The sequence below is a fragment of the Lissotriton helveticus genome, chromosome 5_1 (genome assembly GCF_964261635.1).
Source record: "Lissotriton helveticus chromosome 5_1, aLisHel1.1, whole genome shotgun sequence".
Lineage (NCBI taxonomy): Eukaryota > Metazoa > Chordata > Amphibia > Caudata > Salamandridae > Lissotriton > Lissotriton helveticus.
The window spans coordinates 1,886,497,999-1,886,520,244 of NC_136065.1; the positions used below are offsets into that span (position 1 = coordinate 1,886,497,999).

The 22,246-nt window shown below is 43.8% G+C and overlaps 1 protein-coding gene across 5 annotated transcripts in view; it reads left to right on the plus strand.

Moving 5' to 3' along the window:
* Nucleotides 1-22,246, plus strand: part of PLEKHH3 (pleckstrin homology, MyTH4 and FERM domain containing H3) — a 294,750-nt gene that overhangs the window by 181,646 nt on the left and 90,858 nt on the right. For all 5 annotated transcript variants that reach the window (XM_078645364.1, XM_078645365.1, XM_078645366.1 and 2 more), the window contains exons 4-6: nt 17,731-17,922; nt 18,337-18,494; nt 19,311-19,437. In XM_078645364.1, the coding sequence (XP_078501490.1) occupies nt 17,731-17,922; nt 18,337-18,494; nt 19,311-19,437 (477 nt within the window). The remainder of the gene's footprint in view (nt 1-17,730; nt 17,923-18,336; nt 18,495-19,310; nt 19,438-22,246) is intronic.

Below are 22,246 nucleotides of genomic sequence, written 5' to 3' on the forward strand. Positions count from 1 at the left end.
CTCTGGATCTGTATGACGAAGACTCAAGGAGAGGTGTCCTGTTACTTGATCTTCCAATCATAAATAGATGGACGCCCAGAATTATTCAGCTAAATTCCCTTACACTTGAGCATGGCTTGAGAGCAGCCAACGGGAGAACACGCTCAGACCTAGCGGGGGAACATACATATAATAGGGTTGGTCACTCATCCAGGATAGATTATATCCTTCTAAACTTTTCCCTGTGGGCCCACATGAAGGATATGATAGTTCTACCTTCCCTGGACAGTGACCACAATGCACTTTCACTATCCCTAACACGCTGGTGGTGGGAGAGTCACTTAGCTTGTGGAGACCTTGATGCACCTGAGCTAATGTCTTCGGGAGGGGTGGTTCCCTCAAATTGCCTAAGACGATTAAAGTGGGATAAAGTGGCAATTGATGAAGAAAAACTTTCTTGCATTCGAGCTGTTACCACTGCGGCCTGTGCCATTTTGGAAAATGAGCCTGTCAGCCCAAATCATATTTCAGCAATGTTTAGCGAGGTCTCGACGTCGATTGGGGACCTATTCAAGGCTAAAATAAAAAAGGGAAACAACAACCTTGATAAGCGTCAGGGCAAATTTGGCTGGTACTCGAAAGAGTGTCGTGCTGGAAAGAGAGCACTAATATTGGCAGTAAAAAGTGGAAATGCTACCCTAACAGCCACTAAACGCAAGAGTTACAAAGCAGAGTTAAAGTTAGCAAGGAGAGATTGGGAAGACGCATTTTGGCAGGAACTCCGTGTCGCCAGTGGTGAAAAAAATGCAAAAGGCTTTTGGGACTTATTACGCAAGAAAAACAGACCCCTAGACACTGTCATCACATGTAACATAACTGAGGATCTATGGCATTCACATTTTTCAAAATTGTACACAGCACCTGTAGCAGAAGTGATGGACTTCGCTCTACCACAGATCTCTCGAGGCGATGGGAGCTACGAGGAAAGCCTGTTTACTAGGAAAGAAGCGGAAGGTGCCATAAAATCTCTTGTTCCGCGCAAAGCGGCTGGTCCCGATGGCCTTCCTGGTGACCTGCTTCGTGCAGACTTGGGTAACTGGAGTATGCTAATCGCATCAGTTTTAAACGCTGCAATGGCGGGTGCTCCCCTGCCCGCCTCATGGATGGCCGCGGAGGTGGTCCCTCTGCACAAGAAAGGCTCAAGAGAAGACCCAGCGAATTACAGGCCGATTAGCCTGATCGATTGTTCGCAGAAAGTAGCAGGCAAGGTCCTTTTAGCCAGAGTCCAGCAGTGGGCAGATGAAAACAAGATACTTTCAGATTTCCAGGCTGCGTTCCGAGCTGGTACAGGAACAATTGAACAAACGTTAAGGCTACTTATGATCTATTGGAAGGTCGTCGTGATTGGGAAGGGTACCTTATATCTGGCCTTCATCGACCTCCGCACGGCCTTCGATTTGGTCCCCAGAAATAATTTATGGAAGGTTTTGTGTGACCTCGGCATGCCACCCTACTTGCTTCACCTGATCATGAGGTTCCACGAAAAAAACTATGCCCAAATTCGCTGGGGGCCGAATGGTCAAAAGACCTCAAGAATAGATGTGAATAGAGGTGTGAGACAAGGGTGCGTACTTGCACCAACACTCTTCTCGCTCTATGTAAATGGGGTGGTGGACTACTTGACCGGGATACCAGCAGATGCACCCCGTTTGGCAGGCCGTTTAATTCCTACCCTGCTTTTTGCGGACGATACTTTACTTCTGTCAAAATCCCCGATGGGACTTCAGCAGCTTCTCTCTGGTTTTGACGCCTTTTGTAAGCAAAGAGGACTCTGTATTAACACAGATAAAACAAAGTATCTTATCCTGAATCCTCCGCAAAAACTCGGCCCTCCCCCAACATTGGGGTCTGTTGCACTGGAAAGGACCAAGACGTTTGATTACCTGGGTATCCGGTTGGTGGACTCCATGAAATGGGACCACCACTTGACCAAAATGTTGCTAAGTTTGAAAAGAGTAACTGGGGCCCTGTTGAAAGAGCAGAGAGCAGCCTCCACAAAACCTATAGCAGCAGTAATGGACATTTACTCGGCCAGAGGAGTAAGTGCCGCTCTTTATGGGGCGGAACTCTGGGGGACGTCAAGCATGAAAGAGCTTACTCGAGCTGAGAACATCTTCTTGAGAAGTTTGATGTCCCTCGGTCCCTCGGTCCCTATCCTGCCGTTGCAATTGGACATGGGCTGTCGGGCGATTGAAGACCAAGCTAAGTTACGCCCTTTGCTTCTGTGGGCCCGCATCTGGAGAGTTCCTGAGCTCTCAAGTTATGCGGATGGCCTGCGGGAGATAATCAAATCTACAGGCTGGGCAAAAATAAAGTGGCTAAAGGACATCAAAGCATTACTTGTCAATCTGGGCCTAGAAGAAGCATGGCATCAACAGACAGCCCCGCCCAAATTAATGCTAAAACAACTCTACTGGAAATGGGTGGCAAATAAAAGATACTCTTCTGTGACGATTTGTAAATCGACTAGAAATTTTATGGACTCTAAAGATGTCCCCATTAGAGAACTGTATTTGGACATTATCTCAGCCCCATGGGAAAGATCCCTGTATTTTAAATTTAGAATAGGTCTTCTCCCCTTAATGGAACTCACAAGCCACTGGAAAATTCCCCACCAGACTGCTCCGTGGTGCCCTTTCTGCCCACAGCGTCATGAATCTGTCCCTCATTTTTTATTCGAGTGTTCTGCTTATAAAGTTCCACGGATGAAATGGCTAAAACCCATGTGTCTTACACTGGGAACAAGACATTGTAATGTGGCACTAAGGATATTACTTTCAGACACTCGCTCATTTTATGCATGCGCCACCTCGAAGTATCTTGGGTGGGCATGGCGGATTCGGTCAAAAAGACTTAGACAAATTGTTTAATCATGTTTTTATTTCTTGGGTCTGTTTCATAAACATAACTTTTTTAGGTAATTTATACAATTTTTCCCCCAAAAAATAATAGTAAGAATTGCTGATTTCTTCATGCAAGGGGCCTTTTTACACGTTTTATCCTTAATGCTTCAAAATGAATTTTATATGTATGTATGCTTTTTAAGATATTTTTATGTCGAAATAAAGCCTTTTTGACTTGACTTGACATTAAAAAAACAAAATGCAAAATAAAGCTAGAGGAGGAACAGAAGCTGGGGGGCAGAAACAACATGCAGGAGGGTGGTGGCAGTGCCTTAAATGGAAATATAGAAGTGCAGGTACTAACTATCCAGAATACCTGTTTATTTAAAGCACTGGGCGGTGGGACATGTAAGCAACAAGGGGAGGGCAGGAGGACACAAAGGGATCAAGGGGAGGTCAGGAAACGCTGAAGTAACACAGAGCAGGGGGGAGATAGACACTAGGGAGGTCAGGGAGATTTGGATGAAACACAAAGAAGCACACGGCGAGGGCAACCGAAAGGTGGTAGAGAAAAGGGACCGGCAGCGGCACGAGGGAAGAGAGAAGTTCACGTGGAGGATGGCTTGAAAACACCTGCCGTCTCTGACTGCTTACACAAAAAGTAACAAGCATTTGCAATGTAATAGGTGTCGCATTTGCGAGAGTTTATGCTATTAGCATTGTAAATGAGTCTTTTATTTTTTTTTAATCAAAACATAAATAAAAGGCATTGTCATTTGCAATGCCAATAGCTCACACTTGCGTAAGTGCGAGCCCTATTGCATTGCAAATGCTTGTTTTTAAGGTGGAAGGGATCATGAGTGAGGTGCACACATTTAAGCGTTGCTGTGTGAAGTAACGCTCCGAATAAAGTAGCTAATAGAAGAAGCACTAGTCACACACTGCTATTAAAAGACTAGAACATCCTCCACCTGCAAGAGGCTGATGAAACCCGCACCAGCATCAGGCAGAGTACACCTAACACAGGCTTGGTGGTGGCCGCTGAGACCCGAACTCTCCACTGTGATCAACCACACAGGGACAACACGTTTAACAGTCACAAGAGTTAGGTCGCGCATCCACAAGCCTCACAAACCTTATGGAGCAATCCACTCCCACCCACATCAAGTTGCGATTCAACTAGGAGTCAAGCAGTGGAAACCCTACTCAATGAACCGCAGTGCAGATTGGAGTCTTTACAAGGCACCAAGAGGGGCGTTATTGGAGAACGCTAGGGTGTACAAATACTCAGTAGTATAGCATAACTTCTGAGAACCTGCATACTGCTTATCTCTGCAGTTCCAATGACCGCCAGCTGGCGCTCCGGAAGACTCTTCCCGCATTGCCGACAGTGTGCAGCTGATATGTTTTCCTATGATGGAAAATGTGGGGGTGAGTTCCTCACACCCTAGACTAGTGCAGCTTTGTGGAAATGGACTCTTCCAGATTTTCTGTCAGGCCTGGGCCCGGCTTGCAGCACCCGCCCGCAGCCATGGTGAGCAGGCAGCGAGCCAGACAGTTTCAGATGTTTCGTGCCAAGTTGTTGCAGCTGCTCACTTTGCCCGGGCTAAATAGGAAACTTGGCAGGGAGGGGAGTGAATGCGGCCTCTGTGAGCAGCCTGATCCTCACCTCCTGCACTCGCCCAACTCTCCAGACTCCTGAATCCGAGCGAGAGGTGCCTTTCCCGTGGCTGGGTGGAGGAGGGAAGGAAAGCAAATCCTCGATTTCTTAAAATTCTTCTCAGTTCCTTAAATCTCCTATCGAGTGCTCTGCCTCCCTCACAGACGGCCGGGGAATGGTGAAAGAGGCACACATTTAACTCCCTCACGTGCAAAGATTATGATGGAGGTGTGGGGAGTGTGTACTTAAATCATTCATGAGCCATTCTGAGATATGTACCTTTAGCTCAGGCCTCTAAAATAAAAAAAACTATTTCAGGGAGGATACGTAGTAAAAAAAAAAAAAAAATGAAGTTTGACATTTCATTTAAAAAGAATGACTGTTTCCTGCCGTCATAGGTTTCCACAGCTTTCTTTATCCTTTTAAGAGCGCTACATCGTGTTCAGGTGTGTGCATGTTTGAAACTGGAGAACAGATTTCTCACTCATGCCTCTTACTGAGCATGATGTTTCATTGTATGACTGTGCTCTGAAGCATGTTTTTATTTGTGTCTGAGCAGGCGTGGGCCTGTACATGTGCGCAGGCTTCCTGCTGTGAGGCGGCCTCTCCTTACCATAACAGAGTATGTAGAGGGTATTTGGCATTAAATGCAAATATTTTTGAATTGTGAGAATCTAAACCACTGTGATAAAGCGAATCTAATGGGATTTCAACGCATAATTCAGCACAAAAAATAATGTTGTCAACTGAGTGAAGACTGTACTTTAGGCTTCATGTGGTGCCCGTCAGAAAAACTCCCTTGTTCCGTATTGGAGTCTGCAATGGAAGTGCTTGGAAAGGCCTCCTAAAGACTACTGAAAGGCACTGCAGTGCCATACTAACTGCAGAGGAAGGCTATATAAGTGCTAGTTTATAACAAAAAAAATGCCACAAGGCACATTGAAGTGGTGGTTTTGCAGCATGGAAATTCTACATAAAACACAAATGAATTACATTGACAATGTGAGTGTTCTCATCAGGGCCAGCCAGATAAAGTCCACTCAGTGTCTTAGAAAGACTGACAGGAAGGCTCCATGTCCCAAATGAGGCCCCCTATTCCCAGTCTGGGCTTTCTTTAAACATTATTTGTATACCATTATATGTTAACACTTCTCAGCCCCTCAGTTATAACCCTAATGTGGTCAGCAGAGGGCAGTAATGGAATTGACTGGTTGAGGGCGGTCAAGTCAACCAACCATCTAACATTAACAATGGTGGGTGTCACAGCAGGGTCAAATCTGGGAAAATTGAGTAACGTCAGTACCTGGTATGAGAGACTTTACAACTAGTCAAAATAAACCATTTCCCTTTGGATGTATATATAATAAGAAAATCAATATCACTTCCCAAAATCATTCATTCAACATTCCACCAATATCACCAGGAGATTTGGATATATACCCAAATGTATACATTTATTTAAAAACTGACAAGATAGCACATTTCATAAATTGAAACACACTATATGTATCATAGACGTTCACATTTGTCATTAAAAACTGATACTTTCTCCCTCTTTTTTTGTGTAAAATATTTATCATATATGTTTTTAGCTTGAAATTTCGACTCTACAATTTTAATGTGGTTTTGAATTTGCACACAGAACAAACAAGTTGTAGGGATAGATTTGCTTTGCACATATTTACTGTATATTGTGTTTCAATTTATGAAATTTGCAATTTTGTCTGTTTTTAAATAAATGTATACATTTGTGTAGATATGCAAATCTCCTGGTGATATTGGTGGAATATTGAATGAATGATTTTGGGAAGTGATATTGATTTTTTTATTATATATACACAACCAAAGGGAAATTGTTTATTTTACTGGTTGTCAATTCGGTCCCCTGTCCCTTTGATGAAGGAGGGTGCCTCTCTTGGTTTTTGAAATGAGAAACCTTACTCCAGGCCAGTTGGTTCTGTTCACCTAAAAATCAAAACTGAATCTTCACAGAATGCATTGTGGCATTCCTTGAAGAACCAGAACTGGAAGCACGGTCCTCCATTTCTGTATAGTCGTCTGCTAACGTTAAAATGTTCCTAGAAAATTAATTCAAGCTGATAGATACTCCAAGTATGGTAGAACTTTCCCAACTTTTAGAGTAAGCTGAAGATAGACGACCGCTCACTATTCCCCAAGGAAGCCTTCATTCGTCCCCACACCCCTGCACTCAGCTCTCTTCTCCTCTGGCTGCCACCTTATTAGGTGTGTAGCTCACCCCCGGTTTTAAGGTGCATTGAGCTTGATCTATATGTTGTCGATAACCTATTGTATACAGTACCAGTATTATAGTGGGCTTTCGGATAGCTTGTTCATGATTATTGCTTGGCTTTTTGGTTAACCTTATTTGTATGCTTTTTATTTTATGGCTTTCCTTCCTCTTCTTGTATTTGTTCCCCCCCGGAGCATAGCTTCTATACCACCTTTTTTGATTGGCTTACATTCAGCAACATGGGAGTGCATGTGTTTTCTTGCTCACTCCCCCGGGGCTGATTTTCCCCTCACATTCCTAGCCTCCATGTTGCTTCCTTCCAGTATGATTGTTACTTCCCTGGCACTCCCAGTGCTACTTTGTTTTTTATTTTTAACATGCTCCGCCGTTGTTGTCCTGCTCCTCCCTGTTAGCAGTTCCTCTGCCGGTCAATGCTCTGTTGCTCTAGACGCTTTCACTTGTTTTAGGAGGGGGGGGGAGGGGTGTGCCCAACAGCTGTAATTTAAGGCTGCTCCTTTATAGACGGTGCTCCAAAACGGACGTCTGCCATCTTGTAAAGTACATTAACTTGCAGGTACTACATTATTACGTGAATGTGCACGCATGCTCACACCATTTTTTTTTCTTCTTTTGCACAATTTTTACCAAAGCCATATGGCAAGACGTATTGGCTTTGCACGTGCTTGTTTCTTTTTGTTCCTGTGCATGTAATTCTGCCTTCAGAATGTGAAAATCTGAACTACCACTCCAAGTATGAAAAGGAAATGAACCAAGCCTGTGTCCGATACTCACGCCTGGCATGCAACAATCTGTGTGCTCATCACTGTGAAAGAGTGAGACGTGCTAGCCAGAAGAGGTCGCCAAGCAAATGCTTGTAACCCAAGGCCGCTCTTGGCAGACGAGGGGACGACATCTAAAGTTTTGTCTTTTCATTATTGACCTTAAAACGGACTCCTTTGGGGTGGGTGAGATACAAGAGTGTGTTTACTTGGGATATTTTTGTCCCACGCCTAGTTTATAGCGGAAACATTAAAAACGTCAAAAAGTGAACTTTGGGGAAAAAAATCTCTTCCTCTGAAACCTCATGCAAAGCCCCACCCTGCTTACTGGAGGGAGTGCGCCGCTCCCAAGTAGAACATTTGAAACGATTTACATTTCCAAGAAAAGTAGCGAACGTTCAACAGGAAATAAACTGTTGTCAGGGGGGAAACATTGTTTCTTTTACATTTTCAAGAAGTAAAATATGTACATGAGAAATGCATATATTCACAACTATGTATTTTATTTGACTTTGTGTGGCCACTACAAGACGTGAACCATTAGTTTTAAATCTGAATACCGCTTGATAGACGGTTGTGGGAGTATAAAGCTCACCATTCATTAAGTAAAAAATGCCTGGTGCAGCTCTAGAAAAGTGCTCTGTGACACATCTCTGTACCGCCTCCGGCTACTACCACTTGCTACCTGCCTCGACAGCAATGCCTTTAAAGTGTATTGCCGATCAAGGATGTGGCCTGACGACTGGAACTGTCGACCTCGAAGCTGGGGAACCAGGATCGAGTCTCTGCAACAACGCTCAACATCTTGTGATTCTGGGCAAATTACTTAATCTCCCCCTGCCTCACAAAATAAATGTGTCCGTCTGTAATGCAACTGGTGCTCATGAAAAGCACTCGGATAGCTGATGTCTTCGGTGACGGTCGAGTAAGCGCTATACAAAACTCCGCCCCAAAGAAATAAAACCCAAGCATTTGCAATGCAATAGGTCTCGCATTTACGAGAGTTTGAGCTATTGGCATATGCAACCTTCATTTGTTGTTAAAGCCCCATGCTGCTCTTTCACATGCATAAATGCCTTTACTATGCCAATTGTTCAAACTTTTGTAAATGCGAGACCGGTCTCCTAGGGCATTGCAAACAAGCGCCCACCATTGTCCCGGCTGCTTTGAAAGTGAAAGCGCGCATGGCGTGCGGATTGAAAGAAAAGTACGCAGGCAGCAGGGCAAAACACATTAAAGAATATAGTGCTTACAGAAGAATTAAAACCTACTGTGTCGCAACAGAAGTAAAAGGGCCAGTCCTCATGGTAGGTTACAAATGAAGATAAGGAGAGACTAACAAGGTGATAAAGTAATCAAAAGCCAGGATTTACAAAGGACAATGACACAAGCCAATGCAAAATATGGGCGGAGAGTGGGAGGAGCTTAAAATCCCTAACTCAATACAGCATGGCTCGCAGAGCAGCACATGCGCTGCCCAGGCTCTACCTAAAACAAGGAACAGAATGTTGGCTCCTGTGCTCAAAAGGGACCTCGCCAAGTCTACACTTGATCTTTCAGAATTTTTATTACAAAGATTTCTTTGAAAGGTTAGAGGCCAGGCAGTCATTCGCTCTTCGTAAGGCTTCCTAGAGGCACCTCACAATACATTTCTAGGGATCAGCCAACAGCGGAGATGGCCTAAATTGGCGTTAAGGACGGTATCCAGTCAATTGTATTTTTTTACCCTTAATTTCGAAAATCACTTGTTGTGAATGAAATGGGCAACAGTGATTACTGGTTCCAACATAGAATAACAGTACTTTGGCTGTTTGGTTGCGCACTTCTCTTCCTTGCAAAAAATTTCAGCGCATACCCTCCTCCCCCCTTGCCCCACCCCGGAATAAAAGTTTTGTTATTTTGGTACTCTGTTTTACCTAGCAGGTAGACCTTTAGAGGCCATATGTTGCAATCTGGAGCCATTATGTCACTCTAGGGCAGCTGCTGCTCCCATTGTAGCGCCATCCGTGGGTGAGTAAAGACCCTCTCACTGTCTAACATGGGAGAATACAGCCTCTCTCCCAGAACCTGGATAAATGACCGTTTTCCTGCGAGTGGTCTTTGCTAATACAAATGGGAGGTTTAGATTCACTGGGTAACACCTGCACTTCATCTACGAAGAACATTTAAACACTGGTTGCCGATTTGTAAAATAAAACTACTCTGATAACTCATGTTTGGATGTAGATTTACACATTTGTGAAGTTTCAAAAACTCCAGTAGTGCGACAGGGAAGCTGCAACAGTCAACGCTTTCCAGATATAGTCTTATGCGTAAACATTTACACAGGCCCAATAGTACATGTTGTACAACTAGTGCACATGTATAGATGTTTACCAAAGGTGGATTTCCACTTGCTTTTTCTCTCTTTAAGGGCAAAATATTTTTCCCCTGTGGAGAAACCACCCTAGTTGTCTACTTCCACACCAATTATGGAGTGGCTTGCTACAATGCCTCCCTCAGAAACTGGTGTACGTAAATGTACAAACATTAACAGGAATATAATGGTCTGTTAAAGTTTGGAAACCAGCAATCTCAAAACTTTGTTAGTAAATACAAATCCGCATTTTTCAGGATATCCCAATTCTGGAACTCCCACAAACCGCCCATGGGATTAGATTTAGTTCTGTATAATGTTAGAGCATGCTACTGTAATATTAGTTGTGAGTAAATGGATTTAAGATTGTAAATTATTTGTTTTAGGCTGTCCAGCTTGAGATTGTTTCATCTGTGGTGCAAACCTGTTTACAATGGCCCCTTGTATTGTTCCACCTGTGATCCTTTAAGTAAACAGGCCTTTAAATCTTCTTGTCACGTTGGCTGTGCATTCAAAGACAGAGGTCAAATGTCAGACTGTCTTCTGAGGGACCTTTGTATTTACTTTTCTTTCTCTGACTTCAAAGCGAGAGGATTTATGTGACACCTGCTGTTAAAGATTTTTTTTCCAGCACACACCAAAGTTTAAATGTCTGTAATAAACTGTGCAGACATTTCAGAATATATCAGAATTAGGAAAGCACAAATATCGCAATTTTTAATGTAATTCTTAAGTGTTGTGGAAACAAATATTTCAATACGATCAAAACAACTCCATACACTAGGTGATGACATTTCCACACATTGTTTGTGTGCTGTATACTTTTATCAGTAAGACTGTATGCCTATGCAAATGTAATGGTAATTTCAATTGAAAATGTGTTGCCTGTAATAGCAGTGCGCTACCATACCATGCATATTCCACTTTAGGCAACTCCACTCAATTGCTGCACTCTACTCTGCACCACTCCCCTCTATGCCACTGCACTCTGTTTCTTTACTGTACTGTGCACCACTCTAATTCATGCCAAAGCACTTTGTGCCGCTCTGCGCCAAACCACTGCTCTCTCCAGCACTCAAGTCTCGGCCTCTCCACTCTACTGTACGTCACTCAATTCTAATCTGCAACGCTGCATTCTATGCCACTGCACTCTACCCTGTACCACTCTGCTCTACTGCAACACTTCACTCTCACTGAACTCTACGCTGCTCTATTCAGCACCAAGCCACTCTACTCTGCATCACTCTACACCACTGCACTCTGTAGCTTTCCACTGTATGCTACCGCTCTGTTCTCTGCACCACTTAACCTTGCACCACTCTACACCACTGCACTGTATGTCACTCTAGGCCAATGCAGTCTACGCCACTGTACTCTAGTCTGCTCTGCACCACTCTAATCTAGGCCTCTGGATGCTATGATGCTGCGGCTCTCCACTCTATAACACTTAATGCCAACTTACGCCACTCCACGCCACTCTCTTCTATACCACAGACTTTTAGCCATGCTTAACAGCAGCCATACTGGTGTACAAAATGGCTAAAACGCTAAGAGCTTGCATAGGTACGACCTATTTGCGTTGCCAATGATTGTTATTCAGTGGCTTGCCTTTCTTGTCTTGTGTTTGTTCCTCCCATTGAGAATAGCCACTTTGCCATCCTTTTGATTGGATGACTTCTATTCTTTCACTGCTCACATTCACTGAACTATTTTTTTGGTGTCTCCTTTCAGCACTCCATGAAACTGCACGTTTCTTACCTCTCGCCCTTCTATGCTGCTTCCACCATCAAACACCCCTTGCGTGCTCCATGTTGCTCCCTCATCTCCCCTCCCAAGCTCGATTGATTTTTCTACCATTCCCTGGCTTTTCTTTTTTATTAGTTTTTTTTGCTTCTCCCATTCCCAGCCTTAAGGAGCTTCTTGGCTCTCTCGTGCCCCCACCCAGTCCTCGTTGCTTCCTCCTTCCACTCCTCCATTGCTGCCTGAACTACTCGCTGTCCTTTGCATTTTTGTTTGAAGGGTCTGGCAGCTGTTGTATGCTGCTGTTCTGCTCCACAGTGGAAAAAGCACTTTTACGCCACTAAAATTATTATTATTTATTTACTTAGCCACATGCATACGCTTGCCTACTGAATAATATGCCCGACAGCAGCAGCTGTGCCATTGTTCCTTTTTAGGTCGAGCCTAAGCAACGCATGTGCTGTCTCTTCGAGACATGCTGTATTCACTGTGTGGGCTTCCAGCCCGCCCATTGACTTTTTATTTGTAGCTTTGATTGTCATTAAAAAATGCTTTCTTGCCAGTGGTTAATCCTTCCTCTTTGTCCCTCAGTTTTGTTTCCTCCCACAGACCAATTACTGTTAACATTACGCTTCTGTGTTAATTTGAAATAGTATTTTTTCTTTGATTCCTGCTTGAGTTACTGTTTGCCCTTCTGCGATGGTTTAGCTTCGGCTCCCGCCACCTAATCTCTCCGCCCCGTTCAAATAACGAGATGAAATGTCAGACAATGTTTTCGGGGGCAACCCTTTACTTTTCTCAAGTTTCAATGTGCTAGGATTTCTCCCCAACCCCTTCCGCTTCGCTGCTTGTTGCTTTTTGAGCTGCAGTCACTCGACCTTCAGTAGCCTACCCTTGCAGCACTGTAAGGCTTGGGAAACTCCCATCGCTTTTGAGATGGGCGCCTGGTGAATAGAGGCCTGGGGGAGGAGGGATGTCAATGCTTGTTTTCCTTTTCCGGGTTGATGCTACACAATATCATACAAAAGGATTGGCAAAGCAAGTAGGTAAAAAAAAAAAGAAAGACCTATTTGCTTTGCCTATGAGTGTTTGTTATTTACTCTAGAGTACGTTGTTTATGGCACGGAAGATAAAAACTCTGTGTTGAAAATGGGTGGCATGATTTATGTGTATGTGGCAACATACACCGGGTTCAGTCTAGATCCCAGCTTGTCAGTCATTGTTGCAAACTCAGTTTGTGTCTGTGTAATAATGATCAAACAGTGCAAACCAAGCACTGTGCATTCATTTAGAGTTTAGAAAACATTCATATTGATATCTACTGTATGTCAAGTGTAAGGCTACCTCATGCAAATCAAGAATATATGATGTATATCATGTATATATTTGAATACCCATTTACAGTTCCTTATGTTATGCATTTTTATTTTATTTTGGGGACAGGGAGATTAAGGGCCAAATTCCGAGGTAGATCATTATCACACCAGGATAAATGTGATATCCTGGGGTGCAGCATTTACCCAGTGCCCCAATAATCTCTAATCCAATTTCCCCCTTTTTGCACCAAATCCGATTTGTCTTGGAATTTATATTTCTGCAGGTCACCTGGGGAAAAACTAGCTCAATGCACGACAAAGATTTTTTTCTTCCTTTTATGAAATACTGTAAATGAAAAACCTTGCCTATGTGTTAGGCAGGGGCTCCTGAATGACAGAAAGAGCTTGGATTAGAGTCAGTCACCTGTGAGGTTCTTCACCAGTGAGCTCTACCTCCTGTCGTGCGACTGACATTTCCATCACTCTTGACAAAGACTGCCTCTCATAGGGACATCTCTTGCTTTCCAGGGTTCATCGGAGTCGTGGTTGCACACGTTTGTTCATTCAGTTATTCATTCATTCAGTGTGGTAAAGCACAAACTGTCTCGTAAAATACATGTCCGCACGCTTTGCAATCAGGGTAGAGGGTTGCAGTGCAACAGATGTTCACAAGCATTTAACAAACGGATATTGGGAGGGTTATGGCAGGCATTCAGCTTACACGATCCGATGCAACAAGAGTGTATAGTGATGAGTGACTCACAAAGCAGTATGGCAGATTACTATACAGTAAAATCTAAAACAAAATTCATAGGTGTTCATTAAATCATACCCTCAAGTGAAACTGGGTTACAAGGCTTTGAAAAGTCAGTCCAGGTATTGAACCATCATTGTCTGGCTTAATGCTTATTAAAACGTTAAACATTAAGGTAAAAAAAAAGTTGAAAGGCAATTCTGTTGTACATTTCGGTTTGATTAAAAGTTATGAATTGATTAAAGGGTCGACCTATTGGCCATGTTACGTCCTTTTTAGGGCTCGCCTGCTGGGCGCATGCGCATAGCTGGCGAAGCTCTATAGGGGCTTAAACAGCGTTTACCCAAGCACGATTCCACTGGCGATTTCTTGAAGTGCATGTGCTTTTTGTCATTGCGCAAGCGCAAGCCCTAAAAAGCGCGTGCACAATGCCGCCTGCCTGCCTCGCATTACCACATCAAAGGCAGCTTCTCAGCGTGCGCTCATCCCCTAATTATTCACGGCCGGCCGGCCGTACTTTCAGTTTCACGGCCACCGGCCGTGTCTCCTTTCATGCTAACTCCCTCTGTACCTCTCCTTGCATCCTCCTCTTTACTTCGATTCCTGCCGTTTTCTCTCTTCTGTTTGCTTTGCTTCCTTGTTTTAGGACCCTTCAATCTCATTATTCTCTACCCTCAATTTCTATCACTTTAACATACCAGTGAAATTACTATACTATGCTATAGGCTTTCAGTCATGTTATTTCTCCATCTGCACGCATTAACACCACTTTAAGATGGCAAATATTTGTCTCTCGGGATAATGAAGGCAGCACCTTTTTTCACCCTACACTTTCATTAATATGGCGGTAGCTACGGGTGTCTTCGTTTTACTAGCCTAACCTGCGTTGGAAGCACAACAGGTTGATTTTATCACTGCGGCATGCCATGCATTCGAGCGCCATGAGGTAAAGCCACTTACACCTAGCCTTTGTCTTGCAAACACGCTGTTTTCATAAACGTGTGAGAGTATGCATGAAATCCGAAACTTTGCCTGATCAAACGCTGACAGCGCCAATGAAGGCTTCACAATTTTAAAGCACACCTTGAGCATGGCATGAACACAGATATCGTCACAGCCTTGTATGAATGTTCAACATTTACATTTTTGTAGCTAGGTATGGACATTGATTTATTCACATATAACGCATGAATGTAAAGTCATCCTGCTAATTCAATGTGTGGCACACGTTATATTAACACTCGGTATATCCACGGGTTCGTTCTGTGCACAACTTCTTTTACCTTGATTAATCACTGCACATTCTCACGGAGGTGGCGCCGTATTCTTTTGAACCGTCCATAGTTTCCTATCAGCATGTCACCATATGGACATTTAAAGACACAGGGAGACTATTCCACCTTGCATGTAACGCATGATATATTATGGGAACAATATTCCCCTTTTTTGAATTTTGTTGTCTCACTCGCCCAATCTTAGTTTTGTTTTAGGAAAAACCCCTGACAAAGGGCGGTTATTTGCCCGAAATGCATTGGGGCCAATACACACTTGTTTAATTGATTATGGATTTATACTTTAAGGAAGCTGTTGAATAACTCCTGAATTCAATGAGATTACATCCATACCGTTTACAATAAACGATGTGCTTGAACACCTGTATTTGAAATTTGGATTTCATGGATTAAATTCGTCTGAATTGGCATCAGGCAGTGCATTCAGAGGGACACTTCCCAATGGGGAGGCGCAACTGAATACATTACACAAGTTAACGTTCATTTATTTACTTTCATTTTAAGTGATTTCCCCATGATCCCAGGCATTGATCCGATGACGAGAGTCAAATTTGGTTTTCCAGTTCGGAAGTGGGCAGCTCTGGCCATAGTGCCACATCCTGCTTCCCCCTCTCACCTACTCCTTATCCACTTGGCTTCCTGGCTGCTTTCTGATGCTTTCGCATCTAATGCAACAGGCGGGGACGGCTCTGCTGACTTCTTTTCACTCGCTCACCTTGCTCCCAATTAGCATCAGTTACATTACCCAAGTTCACATTCATTTAATTAATTTTAATTTAGTGTGATATGCCTAGGAGCACCAGCGACATTACGAATGCTCTGAGACCCCACGCTGGGTGTCCAATAAATGATACTGGAGATTCCCCATGACTGACTCCTCCATTCTTTGGAGACTTCTCCAATTCAGCTTTTACACTAGACCCCTCCTAGCTCTTGTCCTCGATAAGCTCTGGGTTTGTTATCTGCGAAAGTGTCAACCCCTGATATGCCCTCTGTATGGAAAAACCAATTTCGCAGCACACTTATACAAAAGTAACAGTATAGAAGATGTCACAATGGACATAAAGTTCCAAGTTCAAGAGTGAAGGGGTTGTCCACAAGTCAAAATATCAAATCTTCTTTTATTTTTCAAACATACGCCAGCCGACACGTGTTTTGTCGTCAGAAACACACCGTTTCTGCGACTCCTCAGGGCTATAAGTGTAGATGTGAGGGATCTGTAGGTCGCGACCTGACGACGAAACACGTGTCGGCTGGCGTATGTTTGAAAAATAAAAGAAGATTTGATATTTTGACTTGTGGACAACCCCTTCACTCTTGAACTTGGAACTTTATGTCCATTGTGACATCTTCTATACTGTTACTTTTGTATAAGTGTGCTGCGAAATTGGTTTTTCTTTACTTGGTGTGTTCTCTAAGCACATCAGAAGGGGTTACAGGGCTTAGCCCCTTTTCTGCAGGCACCTTATTTGCTTATCAGTCTCTAGCTGTGCGTGAACCTAGCAGAGCGCCCACTCTAGACCTCACACCTAAAACCCTGCCCCTTAGATTTGTCTGCCCTCTGTATGCCTCCTGCAGTTATGTTGATGAGCAGTATGGCAAGATGATTAACTGCCTAAACTTCTGACCCCCGTAATCTTTAAAATAAACAGTGGCAATAAAAAAAAGTGGAAAACGGGCATCGGTGACAGCATTAAAAAGTTAATGGGAGCTTAAATTTAAAAAGAAAATGCCCGGCAGGTGTGAAGAAAATCCATCAGGAGCTGAAATTAAAAAAGAAAATACTTGTCCCCAGAGCAAAGAAGACCAGCATTGGCATAGCCAATAGGTCTCGCCTTTGGGACCTTATAAGTGTTTAACCATGCAACCGTTAATGTTATTGCACCAAGGATATTGTGCTGCATAACTAAATACTTATAAGGTCCCAAAAGCGAGACCTATTGGCTATGCCAATGCTTGTTTTAATGGGAGCCTTCGTTCTCGGCTTATGTGTTTGAATGCTTTTGTGCATATCTGTGACTCAAAAGCGCCATCCTGGTCGAGAACAGGGATTGTTCACAGTCAGTCTGGTTATCTATCAGAAGATTGCCAGTCTGGAGCATTGCACGTTCTTCAATCATCATAACAATGGCAACTGTGTGAATATAAGGAAATATCCAGAGTTTAAAAAACTATTGTGGGAAAAGACTACATGATAGGCTATAGATCTAGACGAAAAACCTGCAAATTGACTTGTTGCTCGCTTGTTTCCAGACAAAATAAATGACAAATCTTAGGTAGATATGGGGCCTATATTGCTGACAAATTTCTACACCTTTCTCCTCTCCACAAATCCTACAAAAAAAACTCTGGAACAAAAAGGAATTTCTAAAAGAACTCGCCAGAAACCTGATTTTATAGGAAAAACTAGAAGTACTAGACTATGAATTCTGGTCAATTTACCTGCGAAATGTACATTGTTCATACCCTTAAATGATCTAACTAGAGCCCTGCCCTGGCTGGGTGTGCATTTTAGGATCAGGTTAGGTTTTGTGGAATGGCCCTGCTTATTCGTGAACGCTATGTGATCCTGCTTTTACATTTGAAGGCTTAGAAGCAGGACTTGTTTACCTTACCAGTAGCAGTGGTGATTATAATGTAAATAATGTACAGTACTAGACATGCAAAATAGAGAGATTGACCTACCAACTTATCTTTTAGGTTGGCTGCAGAGGGAAGTGAAGGGTGGTGTGAAAACTCCTTGGATCCGCCTTCGAAACTACTGGTTTGAGCTCACCCAGGACTCACTGGACTACTACGCCAGCAGTGAGAAGGTCAAACAACTTGGATCTCTTGTCCTGACCAGCCTGTGCTCTGTGAGGTGGCCCGATAAGCAGTCCTACAAAGAAACGGGTGAGACCTAGTACTGACCACTGTGTGGGATGGGAAGAACTGCAAAGAAAGAATCATACAAGGCAACAACGGCTGATAGGTGTGTTACATAGTTCTACGTCTTTCTGGGGTAATCATCTTGTTCGCGCTATATAAAACGTTCAAAATAAAAATAAATGTCATATAATATGCTTGTTAGTGCCTCTAGACACATGGGCGGGTCTTCCTGTGGACAAGGAATCCAGTAGCTCACACTGACTTGCCTCTGGTACTTCGTCTTTGACCATGACCATCATGGTTTATCCAAGTATTGCTCTACCACGAGTGATGGGTGCAAAACGTGTTATAGCAGCCGGTGACCATTAAAAATCTGAATGTGAAATCTTTCATGTTTAAGTCTAAGTCTCTTTGGTTTGTGTCATGCTTCCCCTCCAGGTTACTGGAATGTGACCGTCTTCGGCCGTAAGCACCGCTACCAGTTGTACACTGAGCACCTTAACGAGGCTGTGCATTGGGTGTGTGCTATCCAGAAGGTCATTGACAGTAAAGCCCCCCTTGAAACTCCCACCCAGCTGCTCATCAAAGATCTGGAGGTAAGAGGCTACAGCACAGTCTTGTGTTTTTACTTGACTTTTCCGGAGTCTGTTTCAGATTAGTAGAAGGGATTGTTTTGAAATCTGGAAGGCCGCAATCATAATGGCTGCCTCATGCTAAAATGGCTGTTAAGAAAATGGATACTCTTCTTGAAAATAAAACAGCTGTCCACTAAAAATGTCTTTACACATTAATGCTGCCCAAAGGAAGTACAGTACATCATGACGTAGTATCAGCCTATGACTGCCCTTGGAACCCAGCTTTCACTCCAGTCACGCATTGGCATTTCTCTTTGTACGCTGTCTTTCGCAGTATAAAAAAATCACATGCATGCAATATACCAACAGTGGAGCATTGTTACTGATAGTCTATTCTCCTTGTGAATTTCAGCCACACCGGATCAGCAAGGTCGAATTAGCTAGGATTTTAACACCTCTTGTGATTGGCAAATTCATTGGTTTGTCTTTGCACAGGGCACCCACACCATACAGAGTGCTTGTTCAGGCTGCAATACTGCCAGTTGTTGAATCAATTTCAAGCCCATTTGTCTTAAATGTGCGATTGTATGCCAGTGTTATTTGAAATCCCACTTCAGATTAAAGGATGTATAGCAGGGTTGCTGCAGTTTAAATCAGTGTGTAGGAATACAAGCATCAGAAAGTGGCAGAGATTGTTTAAAGTAGGAACTAGAAATAGGGTGATTTGTTCTTGCAGTTGTTGAGCGGGTTGGAAGTTGTGTTGGCTAGTCAACACGTTAGCGTGTTTACTCTTGCTCTAAAGTTAACATTTTTTACTTGGCAATTCTTTTTTCCAAGGAACACCGTTCGAGTCCAGAGATAGTGGAGCAGATCTACAAGAACAATCCCATCCTGCGGCATACAGCCGGCCCGCTCTACGCCTCCTTGCTACCCTTCCCCTATGGCACAAGCACGGACCAAAGCTGTAAGTAGGATGGGTTGGAAACGTCTGCTGGGAACGGGGCGAGGCTGTCAATGGAAATGTGAATACATTGCTTATTTCCTAATGCACCAGTTCAAAGTTTGCTGATTCTGAAGGCCACGCCAATGATGAGCCTAAATCTGAGAGCAGAAAAACGTGTGTGAACTTGACTTTTTTATTGAATTGGTGTTCACATGAATGATCACCTTTGCAATTGTTACCCTGGCTGCTGGCAGGGTAGATGATAGCCTTAACGCAGGGGTGTATGAATTGCGCCCAGAAGCTCTAAGTGTAATTAAGGAATTAAATGTGAACTTCTCTTGTGTTGATATCCTGGAAATCGGGCAGGAATGCGGTCCTCCTAGAACTCTATTGAACTCTCATGCCCAAGCTGCTCAGGTGGTTTGAGGTCATCTCACATACACATATGTAAACTGGATTTCATAAATCCCCTTGGGACAGCCTGGTTTTCGTCCGACCTATGGATGGAAAAACGGTGGTGTAAGACTCTGGAAAGGAGCTGGCGCCGCTCTCATGATGTACAGGATAAAGAGAGATATAAGACTGCTCTGACTCAATACCACAAACATATAAAAATAGCCCAAAGAGCTCATATTGCACTACAGCCCAATCCGGCAGGGAATGCCCCTAGAGTCCTATACCAAATCCTCAAATCTTTCACCTATCCAAAGGAATGCGACATTGAGGAGGCTCCCTCTCAAGCACTCTGTGATAAAATTGCAACACCTTTTACACCGAAGATTGAGCTGATTTATGATAAAATCATCTCAGCTGGGTGGTCTCAGCAGCTTTCTGCTTCCTGCTGCCTTTCGGCCCCAACTAAGCTGCAGCTGTTGTAAAAATTTTCCTCCTCTCACCGATGATGAGGCGGAATCACTGTTATTCACAGTAAAATTAGGCTTCCCGCTGGATATTTTTCCAACCAAAATCACCCCCATGCTCTCCAAACAACTATTCCCTCCCATTTTTTCAATCCTCAATCTCTCAATGAGCGAGTAACATCTCCCTGCTGAATGGAAGGCGGCACAAGTCATTCCCATACGCCAGAATATCAAGGCCCCCATGGATGATTTATCGAACTTTCGTCCTATTTCTCTTCTACCTCTCCTGAGTAAGATATTGGAAAAACACTTCAACAAACACCTATCTGACTATGTCGAATCCACGGGATGCCTCGATCCATCTTAGTCCGGATTTAGGCTTAGGCACAGCACCGAGTCAGCTTTGATTGCGGTCACTGATAACATCAGGCAGTCCCTGGACAGCGGACAAGCAGTACTTCTCATGCTGCTGGATCTATCGGCTGCCTTCGACACAGTCTCCCATCAGATCCTGCTCAGGAGACTTCAAGAAATCGGACCCAGAGGACAGGCGTTCCAGTGGATGGCGAGTTTTCTCTCCCTCCGTACTCAAACTATCAATCTAGGCCCCTTTCGATCAAAGATTATGGGACTGACTAAGGGAGTACCTCAGAGCTCCTGTCTCAGTCCCACTTTATTCAACATTTATGTAGCCCCCCTAGTGGACTTACTCAGGACACTAGGTTTTATACCAATCTCATACGCTGACGACACTCAGCTTTTATTCTCATTCAATAAATCCACCCCTAAGGTCCAGTCTTTCTTCTCGGAAGGTATGATAGCCATAGCTAGCTGGATGAGGAGCAATTTCCTCCAGCTAAATGCAGGGAAGACCAAGATTATGCTGTTTGAAGATGCACCATTTCTGTGGTCACCAGATTGGTGGCCGGTGGATCTAGGTGATCGGCATACGCCTAGACCAGGATCTGACAATGAAAGAGCACGCTGCAACCTCCTCTTGCTCCTGTTTTCATGTACTTGGCTTACTACGGCGAGTCTTCCCCTTTCTTCCCTTGTCCACAAGGAAAACTCTCATCCATGCATTGGTACTAAGCCACCTGGACTACTGTAACGCTCTTCTGGTCTCAGCTAATGATTCCTCGCTGAGCAGATTACAGGTGGTCCGAAACACTGTGGCGCGCCTCGTCACAAACGCTCCTCCTAGAACTGCCTCTCTTTCTCTCCTACAACAACTTCACTGGCTCCCGGTACGCAAACAAGTCAAATCTAAACTGTGCTATTGTGCACACGGCCTTGAATGGCAAAGGTCCCAACTATCTTGCATGAAAATTCAACCACTACCTACCTTCTAGGTCACTCCTCTCGGGAACCAAATCTCTGCTTCTTGTACCGTGGTTCAAAAAATCGCGACTGGGTGGGAACACTTTCTTTCACCTAGCCCCTCTCTAATGGAACCAGCTTCCTATCCATCTGCGGCAATGCTCTTATCACCTGTCCCCTCTCATGGCCTACTGCAGCTCCTCCATAGCTCCTCCATAGCGTGGAGATAGCCCTTCAGGGGGGATTCAGGCGCTTCATAAATAAATACATAAAAAATGGTTACTTTGGGCTGACCTCTTTCCTGCACTCTTGTTGCCTCTACAAATGTATCCTGGGCTGCCCATCTATACTGCTGTGTTGTAATGTATTTGGTGTTTGTGTAGAGAGTAGCAGAGTACTGTAGAAGAAGCGCAAGACTGGACAGGCTGGCGGCAGGGGGTAAGGAAGAGAAGTCAGAGCTTGTGTACCGTGCGAGGATGGCGGTGGGTGTGTGGAATCTGAATGGGAGAGTCTTAGGGTTAGACTAGGTTATTCTTCAATGCAGGAGTGAATATAGCTCGAAAGCAATGCTTGTTGAAGAGATGGGCGTTAAACTCTCTTCTGAATTGCTAGAGAAGCTGGCTATCTCTTATGTAAATTGGTTGTTGTTC